The sequence below is a fragment of the Podarcis cretensis genome (assembly GCF_951804945.1).
Source record: "Podarcis cretensis genome assembly, chromosome: 10".
In the NCBI taxonomy this organism is placed as follows: Eukaryota; Metazoa; Chordata; class Lepidosauria; order Squamata; family Lacertidae; genus Podarcis; species Podarcis cretensis.
The window spans coordinates 35,345,566-35,366,728 of record NC_137179.1 but is presented as its reverse complement, the minus strand read 5'-3'; the positions used below and the strand labels follow the sequence as shown (position 1 = coordinate 35,366,728).

At 40.9% G+C, this 21,163-nt stretch overlaps 1 protein-coding gene across 6 annotated transcripts in view; it reads right to left on the bottom strand.

The window, feature by feature from the left end:
* The window catches only part of ANKS1B (ankyrin repeat and sterile alpha motif domain containing 1B), a 349,603-nt gene that overhangs the window by 258,192 nt on the left and 70,248 nt on the right, over window positions 1-21,163 (bottom strand). For all 6 annotated transcript variants that reach the window (XM_079991880.1, XM_079991876.1, XM_079991885.1 and 3 more), the window contains one exon: window positions 15,038-15,178. In XM_079991880.1, the coding sequence (XP_079848006.1) occupies window positions 15,038-15,178 (141 nt within the window). The remainder of the gene's footprint in view (window positions 1-15,037; window positions 15,179-21,163) is intronic.

Sequence of the window (21,163 nt, the reverse complement as noted above, 5' to 3'; positions counted from 1 at the left end):
TATTTTAAAAATATGTGTGAGAAACATAATGCAGTTTTCAGTCAAGTCATCTGAATATTTTGATCAGTCTTTTATGCTTCTCAACAAACACAAACAACTATTATTAAATGGCTAGAAGTAAAATAAGAATAAGCAGCATAAGCATTTCTTCTCCTGCAAAGAACCTGTGCATGTAATAAGGGGGGGGGCAGCAGAGCTGGGGAAGAACGGGATGCTGAATTATTGAGCCATAAGAAGAAGAGGAGGAGGAGGAGGAGGAGGAGGAGTTTGGATTTGATATCCCGCTTTATCACTACCCGAAGGAGTCTCAAAGCGGCTAACATTCTCCTTTCCCTTCTTCCCCCACAACAAACTTCAAAGAAGTGTGACTAGCCCAAGTTCACCCAGCAGCTGCATGTGGAGGAGCAGAGATGCGAACCCAGTTCCCCAGATTACGAGAATACCGCTCTTAACCAATACACCACACTAGCTCTAAGAGCTTTAAAGTTAGGGAGGGTGGCTTTTCCAGCATTTTATCTTCCTAATGCATGAGAATTCTGTTCTTCGTAAAATCAAGACAATTTGTCATATCAATATGATATTTGAAACAAGGAATCTATCTAGTAAGGGGTATATCTGGACCTAGTTCCAAAAAAAAAAAACAAAAAACTAATGAATGCTGGCATATTCTGACTTCATTCCAAAAAAGTCTAATAAAGACTGGCAAAGTCACAGCAGTTTAAATTTTTGGTGGTGAAGAGCAGCCATTCCACATCTGCAATCCCCCCTCTATCTCCACAGCACCAAATTATATCTACACCTTTTCACTTGGGCAATTTAAATTATGGCAGAAATTCAAGGATATTGCCAGGGCATGCTTTCTGTTGACGTAGTGGAAATTAATTATTATAAGGTTTGAAGTTCCTATTTGAATCTGTCATTTAACTAAGGGCAAGTATTGTCACCCATGTCTGTTTGGCAGATGGAAGCTTCTCTGGTGGAACCCGCTCCCCAAAATAAAAATAGCAATTTTATCACCAGGCTATAGCAGTGAAAGATAGATTGGGGGGGGGGGAGAGAGCTGCTACATCTGTGTATGTGTGTGTGTAAAAGAGAGAGGGAGATGCAGTATAAGAGTGTGTTTTGCATATGCTGGTGCAAGTGTGTGATCTGCTCTTGCATCTGTTTGTACATAACTGCATCTGACAGGCTGCTGAGTTCCCCTCTGCCCAGTTATTATATGCAATAGGCTATTATGCATCTTTTCACAGAAGTATGTGTGATGTATGGCTACATAAAGTCAAAGGCCACCTAACTCTACTCTGACCCTCTGTTTTTCTTTGAGTTATATAGTATAGATACATTAGTAGTCAAATGCTATACAGGTGGTGACCATTTTGAGGGCATCCAATTGAGGCACTATTCATGCACATAGAATCGTAGAATTGTAGAGTTGAAGGGACTCCAAGGATCATCTAGTCCAAACCCCTGTAATGCAGGAATATGCAGCGGGCTCATATGGGGATCAAACCCACAACCTTTGCAATATCAGCAGCCACCTGGACCAACTTTCCAATCTGGAAGGAAAGGATTTGTGCCTTAATTTGTTTTAGGGAAAAACAATTTCCCTATTATTGGATTTTCAATTTAGGGGTAATAATAAGATTTAATCTTTATTTAAATTGTGAATGAATAATAGGTATCAGGGCTATGCAAGTTTTCTGATCTACTATGCTGACTGAACGTGGACCACCAGTCATGCACAGCACACCAGTCTGCAGTCTCAGGAAAGCAACAAGCACAGGAGGTTTATCAAGTTGCTGGGAAACATCCAGATATGCCTCGTGAGGTACACTCCTCATCACGGGTCAAAATCCATGTAAACTTGCATTAGATGATAGCAACTTTAGCAAAACTATCCCTATTTATAATTACAAAGTAAAGCAAATGAAATACTAAACTGATAACAGCATTAACGTGTAATGTCAGAATAGTGTAGGTGGGTTGTTGTTTTTTAAGCCAAGATACTGCCCACTCACATGGATAGCAGGAAGCAGAGATGTGGAGCCATTGCATGAGCCCTGTGGTGCTCACAACCTATACGGTATGGAAATGTTGCCAACAAACATTGCCTTGTGTTGACTAAGGAGGGGTGACGGTTGATCATGCAGAACCTTTCAGTTCAGTTTCCAGCTCTGAGTAGAATGTATGTGACGGCTGGATAGGCATATCTAGGCAGCTTGATGCGTGACTGTAAAACATGAGGGGATTGTGGTGTCATAGACTGCTAGGCAGGGATTTACTTTGCTTAGCCATTGCAAGGAAGAAGTTCCATATATCTGCTACCACGCAGGGTAGGCTTCCTGGCTGTGGTGCCTTCCTACCAGATTTGTGGTTGCCCTTTGCCTGAGAATCTCCCTTGTGTGCTTTTCACAACAGTGTTCTCATGATTGCAAGGAATGCATCGTTTTTTTTCTTCTAAGAAAATGACATAATTAAAAAAACTAAAAACTAAATTGAAATTCATTATAAAGTCTGCATGTTTTTAGAAAAAGAAATGTGTCTCCTTCCTTTAAAATGTAATTAAAATATTTCTATTACTATGGCAACATAAATAATAAATAGCTCTGTGCATAGCTTAGCAAATAATTAAAGAGTAATATTCAGTTAAAGTATTAGCATATTAGCGGTTTAAAAAAGGAAAAAAAGAAATAATCATGTTAGGGCATCATAAACCTTTAGTCGATAATAAGATTATACTTCATGATACTTTTTTTGAAACTTATTATCTGCTATTATTAGACACACAGAGATAAAGCAAAAGGCAAAAGCTTCATTTTTGGTATTTCAGAAATATGATACCATAATATGGCTTACCATATTGATCAGCTGCCACCACTGTTTTCTCAAAATTTTAAAAATGTTTTGTGATCCTATGGAAACAATCTGTAGGGCTGTACTGCAGAAAACAAGTTTGCCATATAGAGTAGTCTCCATGCCGATACAGTTCTAAATGGCTTCCACACAGCAGCCTTTCAGTGCAAAATGGGTTTCAACCATGGGTGAATCATATTAATGATGCTCAGAAGCAGAGCAATCCAAACCAAGGCCAGGAAGATGTGGAGTGGTGGATTCACTGCTACACTTGAAGCCTTGCCAGCTCCTTGCCAGTCAGGATAGGGAGATTTCCCCACCCCCTTATTTTTTGCTACATCAGTTCCAGTCTGGTGCTGCTGCCCTAGTGGATTTAATGTGGCTATAGCAGTACACACCTACCACCAAACACCCAATTTCAGTGCTGACTGTTGGCCACCATTTGGGGAAGAATGTGATACTTGAGATTTCTACCACAGTGGAGCCTGCCCCCTCACCCAGAGGCACACCTCTCCATCAGTGCCAACATTCACCACCCTAACACACAGCCGTACCATCAGTATTGGGGGATTAAGACTGCATTCTAAGTAACCAAAGGGGCACACCTTATTTCCTATGAAAGTACTGACAATTGAGTGCTTTTACATACTCCCTTGAAAAGAAGAAGCGTGATTTAAGTGTATCCCCAACAGTCAAGCTACTTTCACATCGCCAACAGTTGGAATTTGATGGGACCTTTGACACACCTTATCAGCATGGCTCGTATGTGCTTAAACAAGGCCCTCAGGAGAAGATGATGTGGTGGAAAAACAATGCCGAACTTCCTAGTGCTGTAGTTTTTTTTTATATTTAGTAGGAAACTAGTTTCACTATTGACTTAAACCTTTAATAGCCATTTTTCTAAATAATTCATTGACTCTGGTGGCACACAATAAACCTTTTTATAACCATCAATATAAATAAAAGCCAAGTAATAAAATGACATAATAGCCAAGCAGAACAACAAAAGTAGGTGTATAGCAAAGCACAGCCAGTAGCCTGAAGAACAGCAAAGAACTATGTGTGCTAAGTGGATTCCTGCCCCCCCCCCATGCAACTAAAAGTATTACTGGACAGCATTTTGAAGGTATTTAAAAAATCATAGCACAAGATGAATTAGAAAGCAAAATTTTATCTCTGATCAACCATAGTAACCCAATACTACTACTGCATCAATGATATTTTTTTTTTTACTTTTCATCTCTGATTAGAACTCACCTAGAATACACAGACCACTTTACTGGTCCAACAATATCCTACAGTGGAGATGGAATGCTAGCGGTAGCGGGGGTTTTGGGGGGGTGGGATTCTAAAATGAATATCATATTGCGTGACTTAAATAATTTACAGTGTGAACCATCCTGAAAAACAGTCATAAGACATCGCTGGTTGGAGTATCTTTTTTGTTGGTATAAGTGAGAAAATTGGTTGTCATTTATGTTGCTCAATGATAAAAGTTTTAAAGCATTTTGAAGGAAATTTTCTCTGTGTGGTACGTGATCTAATTTATGTACTTTACAAGAAAAAAACGTGGGCTACCTGTTTCATAGAGAAATACGAGACAAAATTACATTTATTTTAGGATAACCCTTACTAGCTTATTTCCCTGTTAAATTGCTAGCTACTGCATTTATTATGATAATTACATTTGTTGAATTACTTGCTCATCTGCTGTTTCTGCCAACAGCAGCATCTCCTCATGCAGAAGCCAATCGGCAGGACAGCTAAGTACAAAAGTAACCTCTGTTTTCAGATTCCATTATTTCCAGCATATCCTTTGTCTGAAATCTGGCAAACATGCTGAAGTAGAATGAAAGCCATGGTACTCTTCCTTAAATTGATTAAAATGGACTACTATATTGGCAAGCCATAATATCCATATAAACTTCAAAGTGTACACTGTGAATTCTTGACTTTACAGTAGAATTTCTAACTGCTAGGTAAACTGAAAGTTTGGGAGTCTTTAAGAGTATACCACCCACACATTCAAGCAGCTACTGAGCAACTGAAAAGGGCACTATATATTCTACCCTGAAGGAATCAGCAGGCAATGATTATACCCTGCTGAAGATTGAGGGAAAATCAGCATAGTGAAAGAGGGCTGAAATTTATTTTAGTGCTTCCTTATATTGATTGTTACTTTCCAAAGAAATTAAGCCAACCATTTTCTTTCATTTGGTACAGTCTGTGATTTATTTAACAGTTGGACATTCCTGATGTAAAGCACATATTCCTTCACCCCAATTCCCCAGCCAGTTCCACTGAAATACTGCTTCCACTCATTGCCAGAGCTAGCTGAGCAGCTTCCTGCTAACTAGTTCCTAGTTTGGATGTACCAAGTGCTCTACAGTGCCAGACAGCTAAGGTGTGGAGCCAGGTAAGCAGGAATCTGCTCATCTGAGTTCCAAAGCTCAGAACTCTTGTACAACTGTAAGTTCCCAAAGCAAACCACATGTAAAGTTGCATTTTCTATCTGTTCTGTAGAATTCTAAATTTAAAAGACACACACACACACACACACCCAAAAAAGAGAAGAAAGCTTGGTAGGAGTTGAATATGATCCTTACTCTCCAGGAATCATGGAATGTTGAGGACAATTGCAAATAAGTAAATAACAGTAGACATGGTGGTGGCAGAAAAAATGATCTAACTGAGCCCCTGACAGCTTATGGAATCCTGAAGATGCATATCTTCAGTGGAAAAATCCACTTCTTAGTGAGTCTAAATTTGGTATGGACTTTTTTGGAATATAGTGTGTGAGAGTGGGGGGGGGGCTTTCTATTAAACCTTGGCGAGAATCTCATTCTTGCAATAGTTGGCCAGCTTATTGCTAATGCCCTAAGGTAAGGTAACAAATGAAGTGGCTCTGCACCAGAGGGCAAATGGGTGGGGCCCTCTCTGTCAACTAGCTGGTAATTAGAAGAACAGAATCCAGAGCTGAGGTTGTGAGAGCTAAAGGCTAGAAGTGGGCTGCGGGGTAGACATGCTTGATTTCTGCAAGAATCCAATGCTGTGGCTACGGGAGAAGCAAGATCTTCTTGGGGGTGTTAATACTGTCAGTTGCTCCGTCATAGGCTCAGGTTGGATATATGGTAAATAAACCCTATATCATAAAGACATCATAGTCTCTGCTGTCCCTTGTTTCAAGGAAACCAATCCCTGGGTAAGTGCCTAGAACCTCTAGAAGCTCACACCGCTCAGAGATTGGGGCTACATGTAACACTATTTTCTGCAGTCAGGCACAGCTCCACATTCCTGTTTGTTGCCAGCAATCCCACAACCCAACATTTTGTCTCATGTGTGTTTTTTTGTTCTGTGCTGGAGCATTACTTCCTATGATAAGTTACATGCTGGGCATTGAGTTCAATTGGGAGGGACTCCTTTTCAGACTTTTCACATAATCAAGTTGTTTTGTTTCGTTTTGTGTGTGCATGTACCAAATTTCCATTTCTTAGCTAGCATTAACTATCTGTGTAGGGACATATGCAAATGCATTCTTTCAGAAACGTCTAATAATCAGGTTCTCTTGGTTACAAGTGCAATTTCAGCTTTCTGAATCATATGGAAATACTTTTATCCATTTGGGGATATTCACATCTTCCATTTCAATGTGTTTATAAATATGCTATTTTCAGATTTCTGTTGGAATCGCTGTGTTTTGTACTATATATGCATGCAAAACAACACCTTTCCAAGTTATGTGGGAAGTACTGTGACAATTTGGTACCACAGCAAGCAAGTTAGTGAGACCCAACTCTTTAATACTAAGCAATTGAGGTTTCATTCAGCAAGCATAAGAATGTGTATCTGGGAGATACTGGCAATGTCCCTAAGGCTTGCCAGGGATTGTTGGCTGCATATACACCATACATTTAAAGCCCACTCTCACCCACCTCCAAATAATCCTGGGAACTCTAAATTGTAAACAGTTCTGGGAACTGTAGCTCTGTGTGGAGTAAATGACAATTCCCAGGATTCTTTGGTGGATTCTTTAAATGTACATTGTATATGCAACCATTTTTCTCTGGTACGAATCTGCCCTCCATTCCATCCTGGTTGCCTTCTAGTTTAACTTGGATTTTTTTTTAATTAATTGCACAACTGTGGTTGGGTGTAGTTTTCAGTTCATGTGTATGTGCCCTTCACCATACTGATGTGCAGGAGCCCATAGCAAAAAACTACAAAGCAAAAAGGAATCATGATGCAATCACACAATCCCATTACGATTCCTTTTTATGCTGTTATTTAGCAATGCACATCAGTAAGTGGTGAGGCAAACTATGCCAACCAATGCATACTCAACTGTCTGAACAAAGTCCAGAAATAAAGAAACAGATGAATGGATGATATCTCACTTATCATTGCTGTTCTAACAAGATCAGGTAATGCTGAAACCCCAAATCCAGGAACAAAATTGAATTGGTACAATATTGTAAGCATTCCTAATTATAGTATGTGAAAAAGCAACAGAACTCCCAGAGCCCAACATTCTATTTCCTTAGTTACAAAAAATTTCCCAGTTAACAAGTGTTTCAGATAACTGTTCATTCACTGGAAGATATAAAATATAAAGCAGGGTTGTTTCAATTTCAAAGATTTTGTTTAAAGATTCTGCTATTAAAATGAATGTGTAATCATTAGGTGAATGACAGTTTCTGAGGCAATAAGATACCTTATAAAGTAAATAATTAAATTCACTATTTTGTATTTGTTAACATCCAGGAATCCACTATCTAGTTCTCTTGATTCTCACAAACCTGGCCTTTTTGGCAGTTGTTAGAATTCAATCAAAAACGTGTGCTGCTGTTAAATCAAATCAATGACCAACAAATTTATCTTTGGCTGTATTCCCTATGAGTAAAAAATAATCTGCACCTGCCAGCTTGACAGACATATGGCAGACATATCAGTCAATGACCTAGTTTTCTTATATTCCAGGTAAATGGAACTGTCATCATAATGGACAATTTGCAACATATACAATGCTATACTTTTCAAATACGTATGCTAATCCAAATATATTCTGGAGGTGCAGAAGATTTGCTTCTTCTGAAGACAGGCATTTTGTTCAGTTCACAAAAAATGTATCTTAAAGAGGTATGGTGCTGCTGTTCCAGCAGCTTAAGACAATTAGAATGAACACAGCTTCACTTGTTCCAATCCTGCAACCCAACTATTTTGCTGTCCTCTTCAGTTGTTAGATCAGGACTGTTCCTACAACTCTCAGTGCTTAACATTAGGAAATGAACTGAATGCTGTAGTCTGATGTAGGATAAACCCAGCATTTAATTTTACTTGATTTTAGCATTAATTTAAGCATGAAATATCTGTGAGGAACTGTTGTAGATAGAACTGAGAATCTATCGTTCTGTGCACTAAACTATTTTCCTATTCAATAAAATATTCCTGAATACTGAATTGGCTCCCCACATCCAAGCTGGTCATTGGCTTTACTCACCAGGAAGGGTTATAAAATCTTCCTGCGCTGGCTGGGATTTTGCCAGGGCAATTGTTGCTAGTGTTCTTTTCATTGCCTCCAGTTCTTGGTTTGTTTGGTGGTTCTGGCATGCTCTTTGGCAACTGCCCATGGCTCAACTGTGACAACTGCCTATGGCTTTACTTTTCAGAAATCAAAAAGTTATTGCATAATAATTTTAATAATAACTGTGCTGTTTTGTATAGAAGGTATAAAGCTATGACATTTATGCCTGATGTGGTCATTAACTTAATCACTAGGCACATTTTGTAAGTGTCTTTGTTACAAATTATAAGAGGAAGATTTACAGTGAACTGAGATGTCGAACGAAACTCTAGAATAAAAAATCAACATAAAATGGTGTCTTTTCACTAGTAGATTCTTTCTTTAAAGTCTTGTAACAAAAATGAGTCTCTCCAGTCATACCTGGAGATGAGTGTGATTGAATCTGTAATCTTCTGCATGCAAGGCAAGTGCTCTGCCACTGAGCTACAGCTCTTCCTCCTATGTTTTTGTCTAATATAGCTGCTCCACCACAAGCATCACCAAAGCAAGTCCACAGAAGTGTGGCAGAATTATCTAGCTCTAATGCAAGCAGTTCTCTTGCACTAGACTACTAGACAAACAGATACTCTTGCCATTCTCTCTAGGCAGTGGCGTAGCGTGGGGGTGCAGGGGGGGGGCGGCCGCACCGGGCGCAACATCTGGGGGTTAGGGTTAGGGGGCACAAATCCACGGGTTAGGGGGTGCAAATCCACGGGTTAGGGGGTGCAAATTACTTGCCTTGCCCCGGGTGCTGTCAACCCACGCTACACCACTGTCTCTAGGAAATTGCCTAGGGGAAGGAAGTGAAGGCTTGGCTTTAGTATAGGCTGAGTGAATTCCACCCTCTTTCTTTGGAAGATCTGCTGCCTGGAAACTTCCCAGTGAGGCACAACTTATGTTTAATTCAAATCTTCTTTCAATCCATAGGAAAAAATACCTTTTACCATCTCCATCACCTAAGCATCCAACCAAGGAATAATTTTGATTCCCCCATCCTCTTTCTCATTGTTGCCTAGCCTTTTATTTTAGCATTTCACAGTCCAGCCAAAATCTCTCCCTTACTGTAGGCTAAGGTGTCATAAGAGAGACTGTATACTTTGCTTGTTTTATTTATTATTTCTCCACCAAACAACAACAAATCCACTAAGGCAATGAACCAAAAGTGCCTTTTTAATTAATATTGATTGGGGGAAGGATTGTCAAGTGCTCCTTAAGAAGCGTTTTAGTCATCTGCTAAAAGCTCCTGTTGCTCGGTCCCAGCTCTTGCCAACCTAGCAGTTCAAAAGCACGTCAAAGTGCAAGTAGATAAATAGGTACCGTTCCAGCGGGAAGGTAAACGGTGTTTCTGTGTGCCGCTCTGGTTTCACCAGAAGTGGCTTAGTCATGCTGGCCACATGACCTGGAAAAACTGTCTGCAGACAAATGTCGGCTCCCTCAGCCAGTAAAGCGAGGTGAGCGCCGCAACCCCAGAGTTGTTTGCGACTGGACTTAACTGTCAGGGGTCCCTTTACCTTTACCTTTACCACTGTATTATTATTATAATTAACTGAATTTGTATACTGCCCTTCATCCGAAGATCACAGAGCAGTTCACAACATAAAAATGCAAAATACAAAATGAAAAGACAAAATATACAATAAAAGAAAAAAGAAATCATTAACACCCCCCTCCCACAAGCACATTAAAAATGCCATAGAATGTTAATCAGCCAAAGGCCTGGTTACAGAGAAACATTTTTGCCTGGTGCCTAAATATATGTAATAAAGGTGCCCAGTGAGCCTCCCTGGGGAGAGCATTCCACAAATGGGGATACACCACAGAAAAGGCCCATTCTAATAGACCCGCACTCTGGGATTCTCATGGAGGAAGCACTCAGATGATGGTTGCAGGGTCTGGGTTGGTTCGTTTGAGGAGAGGTGGTCCTTATACAACATAATATAGCACGAAGGCAAGACGCTTAAGAGAGCAGTGCAATACTTACCTTGCTCCTAGACCAGGGATACCCTGCCACCATACTGGTAGACCAGCCACTCTATCCTAGGTGTTCTCAGCCCAGGAGAGAAGGTAAAAACATATTTTTGCCTGGCACCCCAATCTCCCAGCATTGCAGGATTCCTGGGGTTCCAGGTGCTTACCTGTCATGACCTGGTAGGACAATGGGGATAAGGATGTAGCCACAACTAGTACACAGCGGGGCAAGGTGGGGATGGAGAAAGAAAGGATGGGGGCATATAAAGTACTCACAGGGCGACAGAGAACGGCGAAGGGATGGGGGTCAGTGCAGAGGAACCAAAAGAGCAGGACCCATCACCAGAGGGCCCCCCATCTCCACAAACACGGTGGGCTCTGAGGTGTGGGGAGCTGTGGGCGGTATGCTCTAGGAGGCTGAAGCAAGCAAGGGCCCACAGCCCAGCACTCTAGCTGGCCAGGTGGGGTTTGTTAGCTCTGGGAGGAGGTGTGTGATTCCTCAGCTGGAGTAGGCTCAGGACACATGAGGATCACATGCCTCATTAAGCCCAGATGCTGCAATCAAGATTCAGGTGATAAAAGGGAAGCAGAGCTGAGGTGCTTCAAGTCACAGTTCTGCAGCTTACCCAGTCCCCCACCCTTGGCATGCTAAAAGATGATGATTTTCTAGCATGTTTAAGCTGGGATGCAAGCCTCAGTACCACAGCTACATTACCCAAAGGACTTGCTCATGCTTTCTCTTGTCCCACTACAGCACAAAGCAGCTTTCACAAAGTTATCAGAATGATTCCTAAAATGATATAAAAGTTCCTATCAAACACAAGCATGTAAAAGGCACAAATCGACAGCATTTCAAAACACACAGACAGACATAATGCCAAACCTGACAGGAAGGATCCCTGCAGCAAATAAGCAAACAGTCCCAAAAAGCACAAGCCCCCACCCCTTGCAGTTGCTTGCATGGTTCTTTGCCTTGGAGTTTCAGAAAGTTCTCCTTTCAAGTAGATTGACAGCTGCTTTGGGGTTCAAATCACAGGTGGAACTCTTCCATTTGTCTTTGGTCTTCCCTTTGGTTGTAGATCAGAGGCTCCAAACTCAAACTCCAGTCCCAAAGCAGTCTCTGTGGTTGCATACTGGACCTCAAGACACAACTGCATGATCAGATTTCCCACTGACACACTGGGGGTCCCCTCCATCTATTTTCCTCTTGCTGCCTCTGGGTAAGTCCACTTCATCCCCTGTGCCAAACTGCAAATCAAAGTTCTGCCACAAGTCCTTATCTGGAGGCACCACCTTCAGGATCAGCTGGCTCAGTTCAGTCAAGTTGGCGGTCAGGAATTCCCCTCACTGCTTACTCCCAACATCTCTCAAACACTTCATGGGCCCAAAGGCAGGCAACCCTTCAAGTGGCTCTTGCCCCCAAAACTCATTGGAACCTGGGTGACCCTCACTGCTGGGGCCTATGTAAGGGCTGCACCCATTATAAGGACTGGTTCCCCACCCTGCAAGGCTATCTTGGGGCACCCAAGGGACAATGTCATTGGACGGTTTTATCTCGTCCAATTCAGTAGGCACCAGCTGCTACTCTGGTGCATGCACACACGTCTTCAACTTTCCCACACATTTTTCTCTACTGCCATCCCTCAGGCGCTTGCTGATCCTTCTGCATTGTTCACACACACCTCCCAATTCCTCCTGTTGCACTTCTTCTGGCATCTCTTCAGGCACTGTTTCTTCTTGCTCATGCATGCACACCTCTTGCATCACTGCTGGCACACATGGAATGAAGAGATCCATAAGCAGAATCTCTTCACCTCCATCTTGCAGTTCACTCTCTTCTGGAGCACTTTCCTCCTTCACTGGCCTTTCCTCCTGCACCCATTCTTCTACAGCAGGCTCCCAGGTAGTGGAGAACTCATCAGCCAGGGCTCTCACCTCCAATGAGGCGTCTCACCCACTCTGCTTGCAGCTGGTCTATTTTATGAAGCCACTGGCTCTGCTGCTGACTTTGTCACTTCTTCATTTGGTCAAGCTGCTTGCTCCACTGTTGCTCCATTCTCTCAAGCTGTTCAAGGAGTGTTGCTATTCCTCCCTCCATCATGACTTGGGCACACCTTGCTCACAGGTCTTCCCTGAGGAAACATGAATCCTACTACTGACACCAGTGTCACACACCACCCCAATCTCTGAGCAGTGTGAGATTCCAGGGGTTCCAGGAGCTTACCCAGCATTCAGTTTCCTTCATGATGTTGGACAAGAGAGACAGTGGTATCTTTATGATAGTTGGTTTATTTACACATATACGCAACCTGAGCTTATGATGGAAGGGTTCACAGCATTAATACCCCAAGAGGGTCTTGCTTCTTCCATAGCCACAGTTTTCAATTCCTGCAGAAATCAGGCATGGCTCTGACTGCCTTCTGAACCTGCTGCGTTGCTTCCAGTTTCTTGCTTACACACAGAACTCTCGACTTTGTCTTTGTAACTATCAGGGAGTTGAGGGAAGAAGGCCCACCCATTTGTTTTTTGGCACAGAACCACTTCCTTTGTTACTTTAATGACCCATATTCAGAGGGCCATTACCTCACCAGGAAGGTAGCCTGGCTATTCCAGGAATTGAATCTGTGCTGGATCCAGGAATTAGATTTGACCATCTCTAGTTGTGAAGCAGGAGATAGTTCAGATCCCTCCAGGAAGAATATGGCTCCATTTACCTTTGGAATGCCTGGCAATAAAATAAAAACAAATGTCACACCCCCACAAGTCTCATTCTGAGGCCAGATCCTAGTTGTGTGTGTGCATGGAATCCTTACCTACTACTCTCTAACAGCATAGAAACTACACACGTGTCCTTTATAGCCACATAGCATTTACTGAACAGCATCTGGGATGGTGATCTAGAAAGGGAAAAGTACATGGGTGGGGTTGACAACCAGTTACTGCAGCAAGACTCCTTCTCTTTGGAAAGTAGCTCAAAATACATCAAAGTAGTGTGTACAGAGTCCTTTTTGGCACCAGCACCGTGGTTCACCTCCTGTGATGGTACAGGAGCCTAGCATGTTAACAATCCCAAAGGTGAATAGCCATAAACATCCTTGTCACAGCTGCTGCTCATGGGATGCACTTCCCTCCTGGCCAGAATGAAGCAGGGTATGGAATGGATTCTGTACCAGTAAGTGACCTGTAGAGAGCAAGGAGAGACACAAAAAGAAAGTAACAAGCAAAAGTCAGTGGTTATAGCACCAAGTCCCTGAAACTGAATATACCATATTTGTGAGGCAGTGAGAGAAGCAAGGAAGTGGCAATAACAATGCATGTGGTGGGGCTTCAGAAGAGCCATCTTACTGACACTGGCATCACTGATGCTTACCTGGACAAGGCTGGGATGGTGCAGTGGTTCTGCTGGTGCAACCACACAGCCCCAACCTTGCTGTGACCCTGGCCAGGTAGTAATGCCAGTGTTTGGACATGGTGCTACCTCAATACTCTGACAGTGCTAATTTCTCAGCCTCTCACCCACTGACAGAGACTGCTGTGACTGTGTGCATACATCTCCCTTTGAGGTTACAGGGAAACACCAGGGCAGGGCTTTTTTCAACTGGAACTCACAGGAACTCAGTTCTGGCACCTCTTAGGTGAGTGCCATTGCCATAGCACTGGGAAACACTAGTGGCTGTTTGTTTCCCTCCATGCCTTTGGGATGTGACTCTGCAAAGTAAAAGTGCTTGTGTTTGGCCAGCAATTGCTATGATTGGAGAGCCAGACCACTGCCAAAGCAGAACTTAACTGAGTGTTTCCCTGTTTGTGGGAAACACCGTTCGCTGCTGTTGTGGGGGGGAGAAGCAGAAAGAGAATGGCAGTTCAGACAAGATCCCATATTCATGTGTAGCAAAGGTGGTGGGTGGGAGAAAGAAGACAGTTGAAGCAGTTATACATTACAGCATGTTTCCGCTTCTGTTACTTACCTGTGTGGAGTGCTTTCTCCATGCTTCTCCAGTGGTTGGGGTGCAGTTTGGTGTTCAGTGTCTGGAGTCCTGAGATGAGGAACCTGTAAGGTTCTAGGCAGAAGAGTGTTATCAATGGGCTCACATTCCTATAACTGTTCTGGAGATGAGTTGTTTTGTCTCCCCTTTGTGTGCAAAGTTCATATCATCCATAGTTTCCTACTTCCAGAGTTCGCCCCCCCCCCCACCAGCTTGTGAGCTCTAAGGTGCACAGTATGAGGTCAGAGATATACACCTCTTTGCCACTTATTCAATCATCTAATGAACAAAGAGGCCTTGCATCTGTAGATCCAAGTCTGCCTCTGCAGATTAGGATTAGTGTCATTCTGTAAACCAATAAACAGTTGGCAAGGATGAGAAGACGCTGATTCCACTGACTGGATTTCCTTTTGCCTTTAAAGTATTGTTTCAGGAACAAAGAAGGTATTTAAGTATTTTTAAAAGCTGTAATTTGTTAACTTTCAGAATCGATTTGTTCTGAATGTTTTTCCCCCTGAACGTTCAAGTCTTCTGATGTTTAAGACATAATGTGCTTTAATGTACTCCTTTGTTTTTTCTTAATTCAGGTATAAAAATAAACACTAAAAAGTACAATAGAAAAAATATTACTCAACCAATATTTTATTGTGAAGTAAAGAATTGAATAAAATACCTGAGTAAGACTAGGAAAGCCAAGATTCCTGCATCCATTACAAGGTGTCAGTGCTTCCCACAAACCTGTAGGCCCACAACTGTTTTCACCTCCATCTTCTTCATCCTCTTCAGTTGGTAACAGGTTTGTTGAGGATGATTTCTGAAGATGAAAGAGTAGCATTTCAAAAATTAAGTGTATTGTATATTTTATGAAATAAATAAGTAAGTCTAGACTGAAATAGACCACAGCTGAATTTGTATATACTGTGCCCACGTGAATGAATCTTCAAATGGAACTACAGGAAGTTATACTTTAAATGACTGTGACATAAACATTATTTGGAATTCATTCCGATGATTCAGATTTTAAAATATTGTAACCTGTTCCACAGAGTGAAGTATGGAATTGTTTTCACTTTCAGTCTACTTAGATTTCAAATGGCATGTTGAAAAATGCATTCAACAGTTCTTACTCAGTCTGCAAATGTGACTAACATAGAATTGATCAACAATTGTAATTGACTTAAAGCCACTTAGTTCTGTGCTTGATGGTTAGCAAAGTGTTTGTTAATAAACTGTCAGTAGATTATTGTTAATTTTATTAGTAAACTATGCAACAGTGTCCTTCATTATCTTTAGAAAGCTTGAAACAATGCCTGAGATGAAACTTTATTTTTTTTACTTTGCGTCTACATTTTGATGCCACTTGTGTGACATAACTTCATAACTAAATTAGCATTGTATAAATTGAGCAAAAATGTCTACAGGCACCCAATTTGCCACCCATTCTGGAATTTATAAATATTCTCCAACACTTTTCAAGGAGCTCAACATTAGTAGCAAGGTTACCATTTTCTAGCTTGCAGGGGTAATAAAAAATAACTCAGAAAAAGAAGTCAAGTCATTGCTAACGATAAATCCTCTCAGCACATTCCTAAGGGAAAAAACAGAGTTAAGTTGTCTTCCCTTCCCGCATTCTTAGATTCTCCCCATAAAGGTTTGCTGGTCCTCTTTCTTCCAAACCATTCCAAACGAAAGTAATTCCTGCTGTGGCCGCAAGAAGGATACTAGTACTTTTAAGCTTTATTGATAAGCAGAGAGAGATGTAATAGCAGTAACTTGGGGTTTTAAGGATATAAAAGGAGTTGGGTGGATTGCCACAGAAAGGGCTTAGCAGGAAGTGAGAAGGTGGCAGTTGGGGAAGTTGTAACTGCATCAGTTGATATAGTATGTCCTTCTTAGATATAGCCAGCAGTCTCACGGTCCCTATAATTCCCTGCTCCCCCTGCAAGGCTGCTGTGGATCTAGGCAACCAGGGTGGAGTGTGAGAGTTTGTCAGCAATAAGGTAAATGGAAAAAAAGGAGGCTCTTGCAAGCAGAGGAAGAAGACATTTGAGAGCACCAAGGAGAGTATCTTCTTTCATCTCTCCTTTTTCCTTTTTTTCTTTAGTTTTATTTCACCAAAAGGCAGATAAAAGAAGAGGAAATCATGTGTATAATTTCCAAACCATTCAAATTGCTTACAGCAAAATTTCCAGATGCAGCAAGCATATTCTACTTCCTATGAAGGGTTGCCCTGGGATAAATGTGGAAAAGGATTTTTCCAAAAAGCTCTGATACTCAGGTGGTCTCCCACCATCTTTACCTTCATCTATACATATTGCAAAACCAGATGTCAACAAAATTGTCAGTCTGCACCACTCCCCACAGAACTCGATGTTGTTGCATCAACTTTTCTGATACTTTAACTAATGAGTCCCTCTTGGTAAACAAGAACTGAGACTTCCATTGATGGGCAATTTCCAAATCCTAGTGAAATGCTACTAGATTACCACGCATATCTGGGAAAACAGTAAAAAAAAAAAAAATGGCAAGAGCAAGCACAGGCACCTTTGATTGTTGTATAATTCCAGGTATTTCAGCAAAGATCTCTGACCAGAATATGCTAAGCCAGGGACAGCTCAACCACTACAATGGGGAGGGTTTTTTTTGTTTGTTTATGTGTGCTTATGTTTAATTTAGTTCAAGTTCAATACTGTTCCCATGACATTTTGAGTTTAGTTCCACAAAGTCTAGCCAACATGGTCCTGATGGGTTGCCTGGACCACATCACCTCCCATTTTGTTTCTTGAACTCATCTGCCCAGATCTGCTTCCTAGGCTGCCCTCTGAGCACTCATCTCCCTGCAATTCCTAATTAACAATTATTTATAGAAGACTGTGACACTATCTCCTCCATGGTGATATCGAGATATACAAATGCCTAAGACAATTTCATGTTTAGGGCAATCATTTTTATGAGAGTCAGAACTTGTTTCAGCTGACTCTCTGTAGCCAGGAAAGTGGCAAGAATGGAATGACACAACAAACTAGGATAAATCAGGATACAGAGCTCAAATATAACAAGCAAGTTAACAGAAACTGAGAGTCACAACCAACTTTAGACCATGGTTTTGTTGTCCCCAAACAAGTTAAGCTAAACAAACCAAGGTATAACATTACTTTTGAACCAGGCCAATGAGTTTCAGTTTGGCTGGGATCAACTGCCATTTTGGGTTCTCCTTTCCAAAATGGTCTCTTCATTAGGTAACAGTTTGAATCTGAATTTGCTACACACAATTATTTTAAACTGTTAAGCCCTCTTTAGTGTTTTGGCAGAAATAGAAATGGATAATGAATGAATAAATAAATAAATGAATGAAAAGATTACTATCCTACCTTTCCTCCTAGGAACTTGAGGTGACTAAATAAATACGATACCATATGACTGAACAAGATTAAATGTACAATTTATCTTTCTCATTTAAATACACTGGATATATTTTACTGTAATTTTGCATTTTAAAAATACTTGCTTATCTGCTATGTATTTGTAAATTAAATTTCAATGCATTTCTTAATGTGCTACTTGATCAAATTATTTTGACAGTGAAATGGTACTACATTATGTGTTGCCATAGAAACAAGCACTCTTGCATAAATGATTAGAATGGCAGGGTGAACTTTGCAGGATCTGGAGTTTGAAGGATTTAGTACATTGTTCATACAAACAAGCACATTAAGATTATATGTCCCTAATAGTTAGAGATGTGTGTCAGATTCACCATCTATCTACACTTTTATAAATAGATCCAATCTTTCTTCTTTTAAAAAAGTTAATCTTAAGAGGATATTTTAAATACTATGCCAAAGGAATGCAAAACACTCATTTAATAAAAGCAGTGGCATTATTATTGGTAAAGGTTATCTTTCTCTCGTATCAGTATGATTACAACAACAAAAAGTGGCCATTTGATATTTTTTAAAAATCCCACTTCTATCCAACTATTCTGTGAATTTCCTCTCTCTGAAAGTTGGTGTGGCAGGGGATGGAGAATTTCTAGCTTGGCCTTATTTAAAATAGAAGTTTGATGCACACTTACCTGGAAATAAGTTTTAAAAATCTTACTTTTAAATATACATGTATAGAATTACACTGTAAAGCAGTTAGGGTTGTTCTGATCTTTAATGCATTTGTTCACGATTTAAATAATAATAATAATAATCATAGGAGGCATGGCTAGCTGCAAAGCTAAATGGCAACATAACACAGCATAATCACAACAGGGCTAAAATCATACTGAGGGACAACCATAGGTTTTGAAATAGCAAAAACCTTACTGGCAATGATTTGATGATTTTATGGCTTATAAAAGCAAGTCCGCACATCTTGACATACAAGAGCAAATTGAAGACTCATTATCTGGGGGCTCAGGCCTCATATACCAATATGTCTAAAAGCAACACTCATCCTCCAAAAGGTGCAAAAGCAGCAGCAGTCATGGAGGCTGATAGAGACTCGGGTGCCTATATTGATAGACTTCGCCAGGCCCTCATGGGTGATTGTACCATCTTCTTGGCACCATTTGAAAACCTTTCTAATCAACTAAAATACATATCTCAAACTGCAAACAGAGCACTAAGTCTTGCCACTACTACCACATAGGATCTTGCCCTGAAGCTTGAGGAACAATTGGACAGAAATGGACACACACACACAAATCAATTAGAGGCCTAAGAAGAATCAGGAAGCTGGCAACATGTCCCAAATTCTGGTGGATTACCTTGAACATAAATACTTCATACCACTAAGGCCACCTGGGCCTCAAGTGACAGCAAAGGATCCAAAAGTACCCCCAAGCTGTGTATCCAGTCCTTAGAGCAGGCAACTCCCCAGCTAACCAGTCCACTCAGCGGTTTCATGTAGATGTTAAACAATATAGGGGATAAAATCAGACCCTGAGGAACCCCACACTGAAGCCTCCAGGGGGCTGAATAACACTCCCCAAGCAACCCCCTCCGGAAACGTCCATCAAAGTAGGACTAGAACCACCACAAATCGGTGTCACCCACCCCTATCTCCGACAGCCACTCCAGAAGTAAACCATGGTCAATGGTACTGAAAGTCCCTGAGAGGTCGAGGAGAATTAACAGAGACACTTTTCCCGTCTCTCTCCCAACAGGTCATCACACAGGGCAACCAAAGTGGTTTCTGTGCCAAAACCGGGCCTAAATCCTGATTAAAATGGAGCTAGAAAATCAGTTTCCTCCAGGAGTACCTGGAGCTGCCTAGTCCATAGCCTAACCCAGTATCACATCCTCTGGCTGAGCAAGGACAAGATGCCCATTCACCATCCTGCCCAAGTGCCACTGCACTGTTTGTCCTGGTTATTTCATCACACCTGTGGCTGAGAGGAGGGCTAGGTGAAAAGTGAGCCCCTCTTTTATTAATCTGTGTGGTGGGGCAGGCTTTCCTCAACTGTAAGCAGCAAAGGCATCTTTATTTCTCTCTGCTGTTATAACTGTACTTCAATGGAAAAAGAACTTATTCACAGCTTCCTCATCTGAGTAAAGATCAGAATGAGTAATAATGTTTATCAAACAGAGTGAGGGATACATTCTTTGCACACATTCCCACACTTCAGGTACTCATTTGGGGGATCTTTGCTCATATTGGAAAGAACTTTTTAATTGTTATCAACTTCTGCAAAATTCAGGATTCCCTTTAATCTACTGATATATGCTTCTTCTACATAGGTGCTGTCTTCTTGTGACGCTGCGAAACAGAGGAAGACAACAACAACATCAACAACAGCCCTATATTATTGTACACGTAAAGGCCTTTTTGGCTTTCAGAGATTTTAAAAGGCATAAATTCAAAGCAAACAAAAATATTCCTATAGTAGAACCTCGGAACTCTTCTTTTTGAATTATTTGTAAGTATGTAGTTGTCTCATTTTATCAGCCAGACCCCCTGGGAATTCTATTCATATAAACAATAGTAGATCTGAAATACAACCTAGATGAAAGCAAATTGGCTCAAAAACAGTTTCCCTTCTTTGCTTTCCACTGTGGAAGTGAGGGTGGATAAGTGGGTGGTAGAGTATAGAAAATGCATTATTCTTCATGCTGCAACAGGAAACATAAATTAAACAAGTGAGAGAAATAATATGGCAAGTGAGTAGGCAATGATCACAATTTTATTATCTTCTTGCCAGCTTTTTTCTTCTAATTTGCATTTGGGGAGGTACAGTCAGTTCCTTCCTGAAGATGTCCTTGCCCTACAAAATGGCTCAGATAATTAAAAAAAGATCTGATTTTTTTGAAAATATGCTCAACATGTCCATCATTTAATTATCTGGAGTTAAAGGCTGAAGATGTTATCACAAATAAAGAACATTTATTTGCACTGTATCATTTTTTTCCAAGAAACATTACATTCTCTGCAAGACTACTTAATAGCAGTGTCACTATTCTTTCTCTACATTGATAATTGCAAATGGAGTAGATATCCAGCTGTTCAAGAGTGTTTGATTCAACGCCATTTAAATTGTGAATAAAAGAGATACAGGATCATATATTTATCACTACTTTATTATCTACTTACTAACTAACTAAAGAAACAAATAAAAAGTTCTAAATTAATATCTTGGCATGCTGAAAGGGCTACATGAGTGGGAAGTTAGTCTATTGAAATAGAGAAAATAATAAAGAGTTTTGAAGAGAACAACAACCAGCTGTTTTTCATTATTTCCTCTGATCGGCCCTTGACAACAGGTTGAACTTTGCAACAGACAACATATGGCAGTTGGCAGGATGGAAACTGA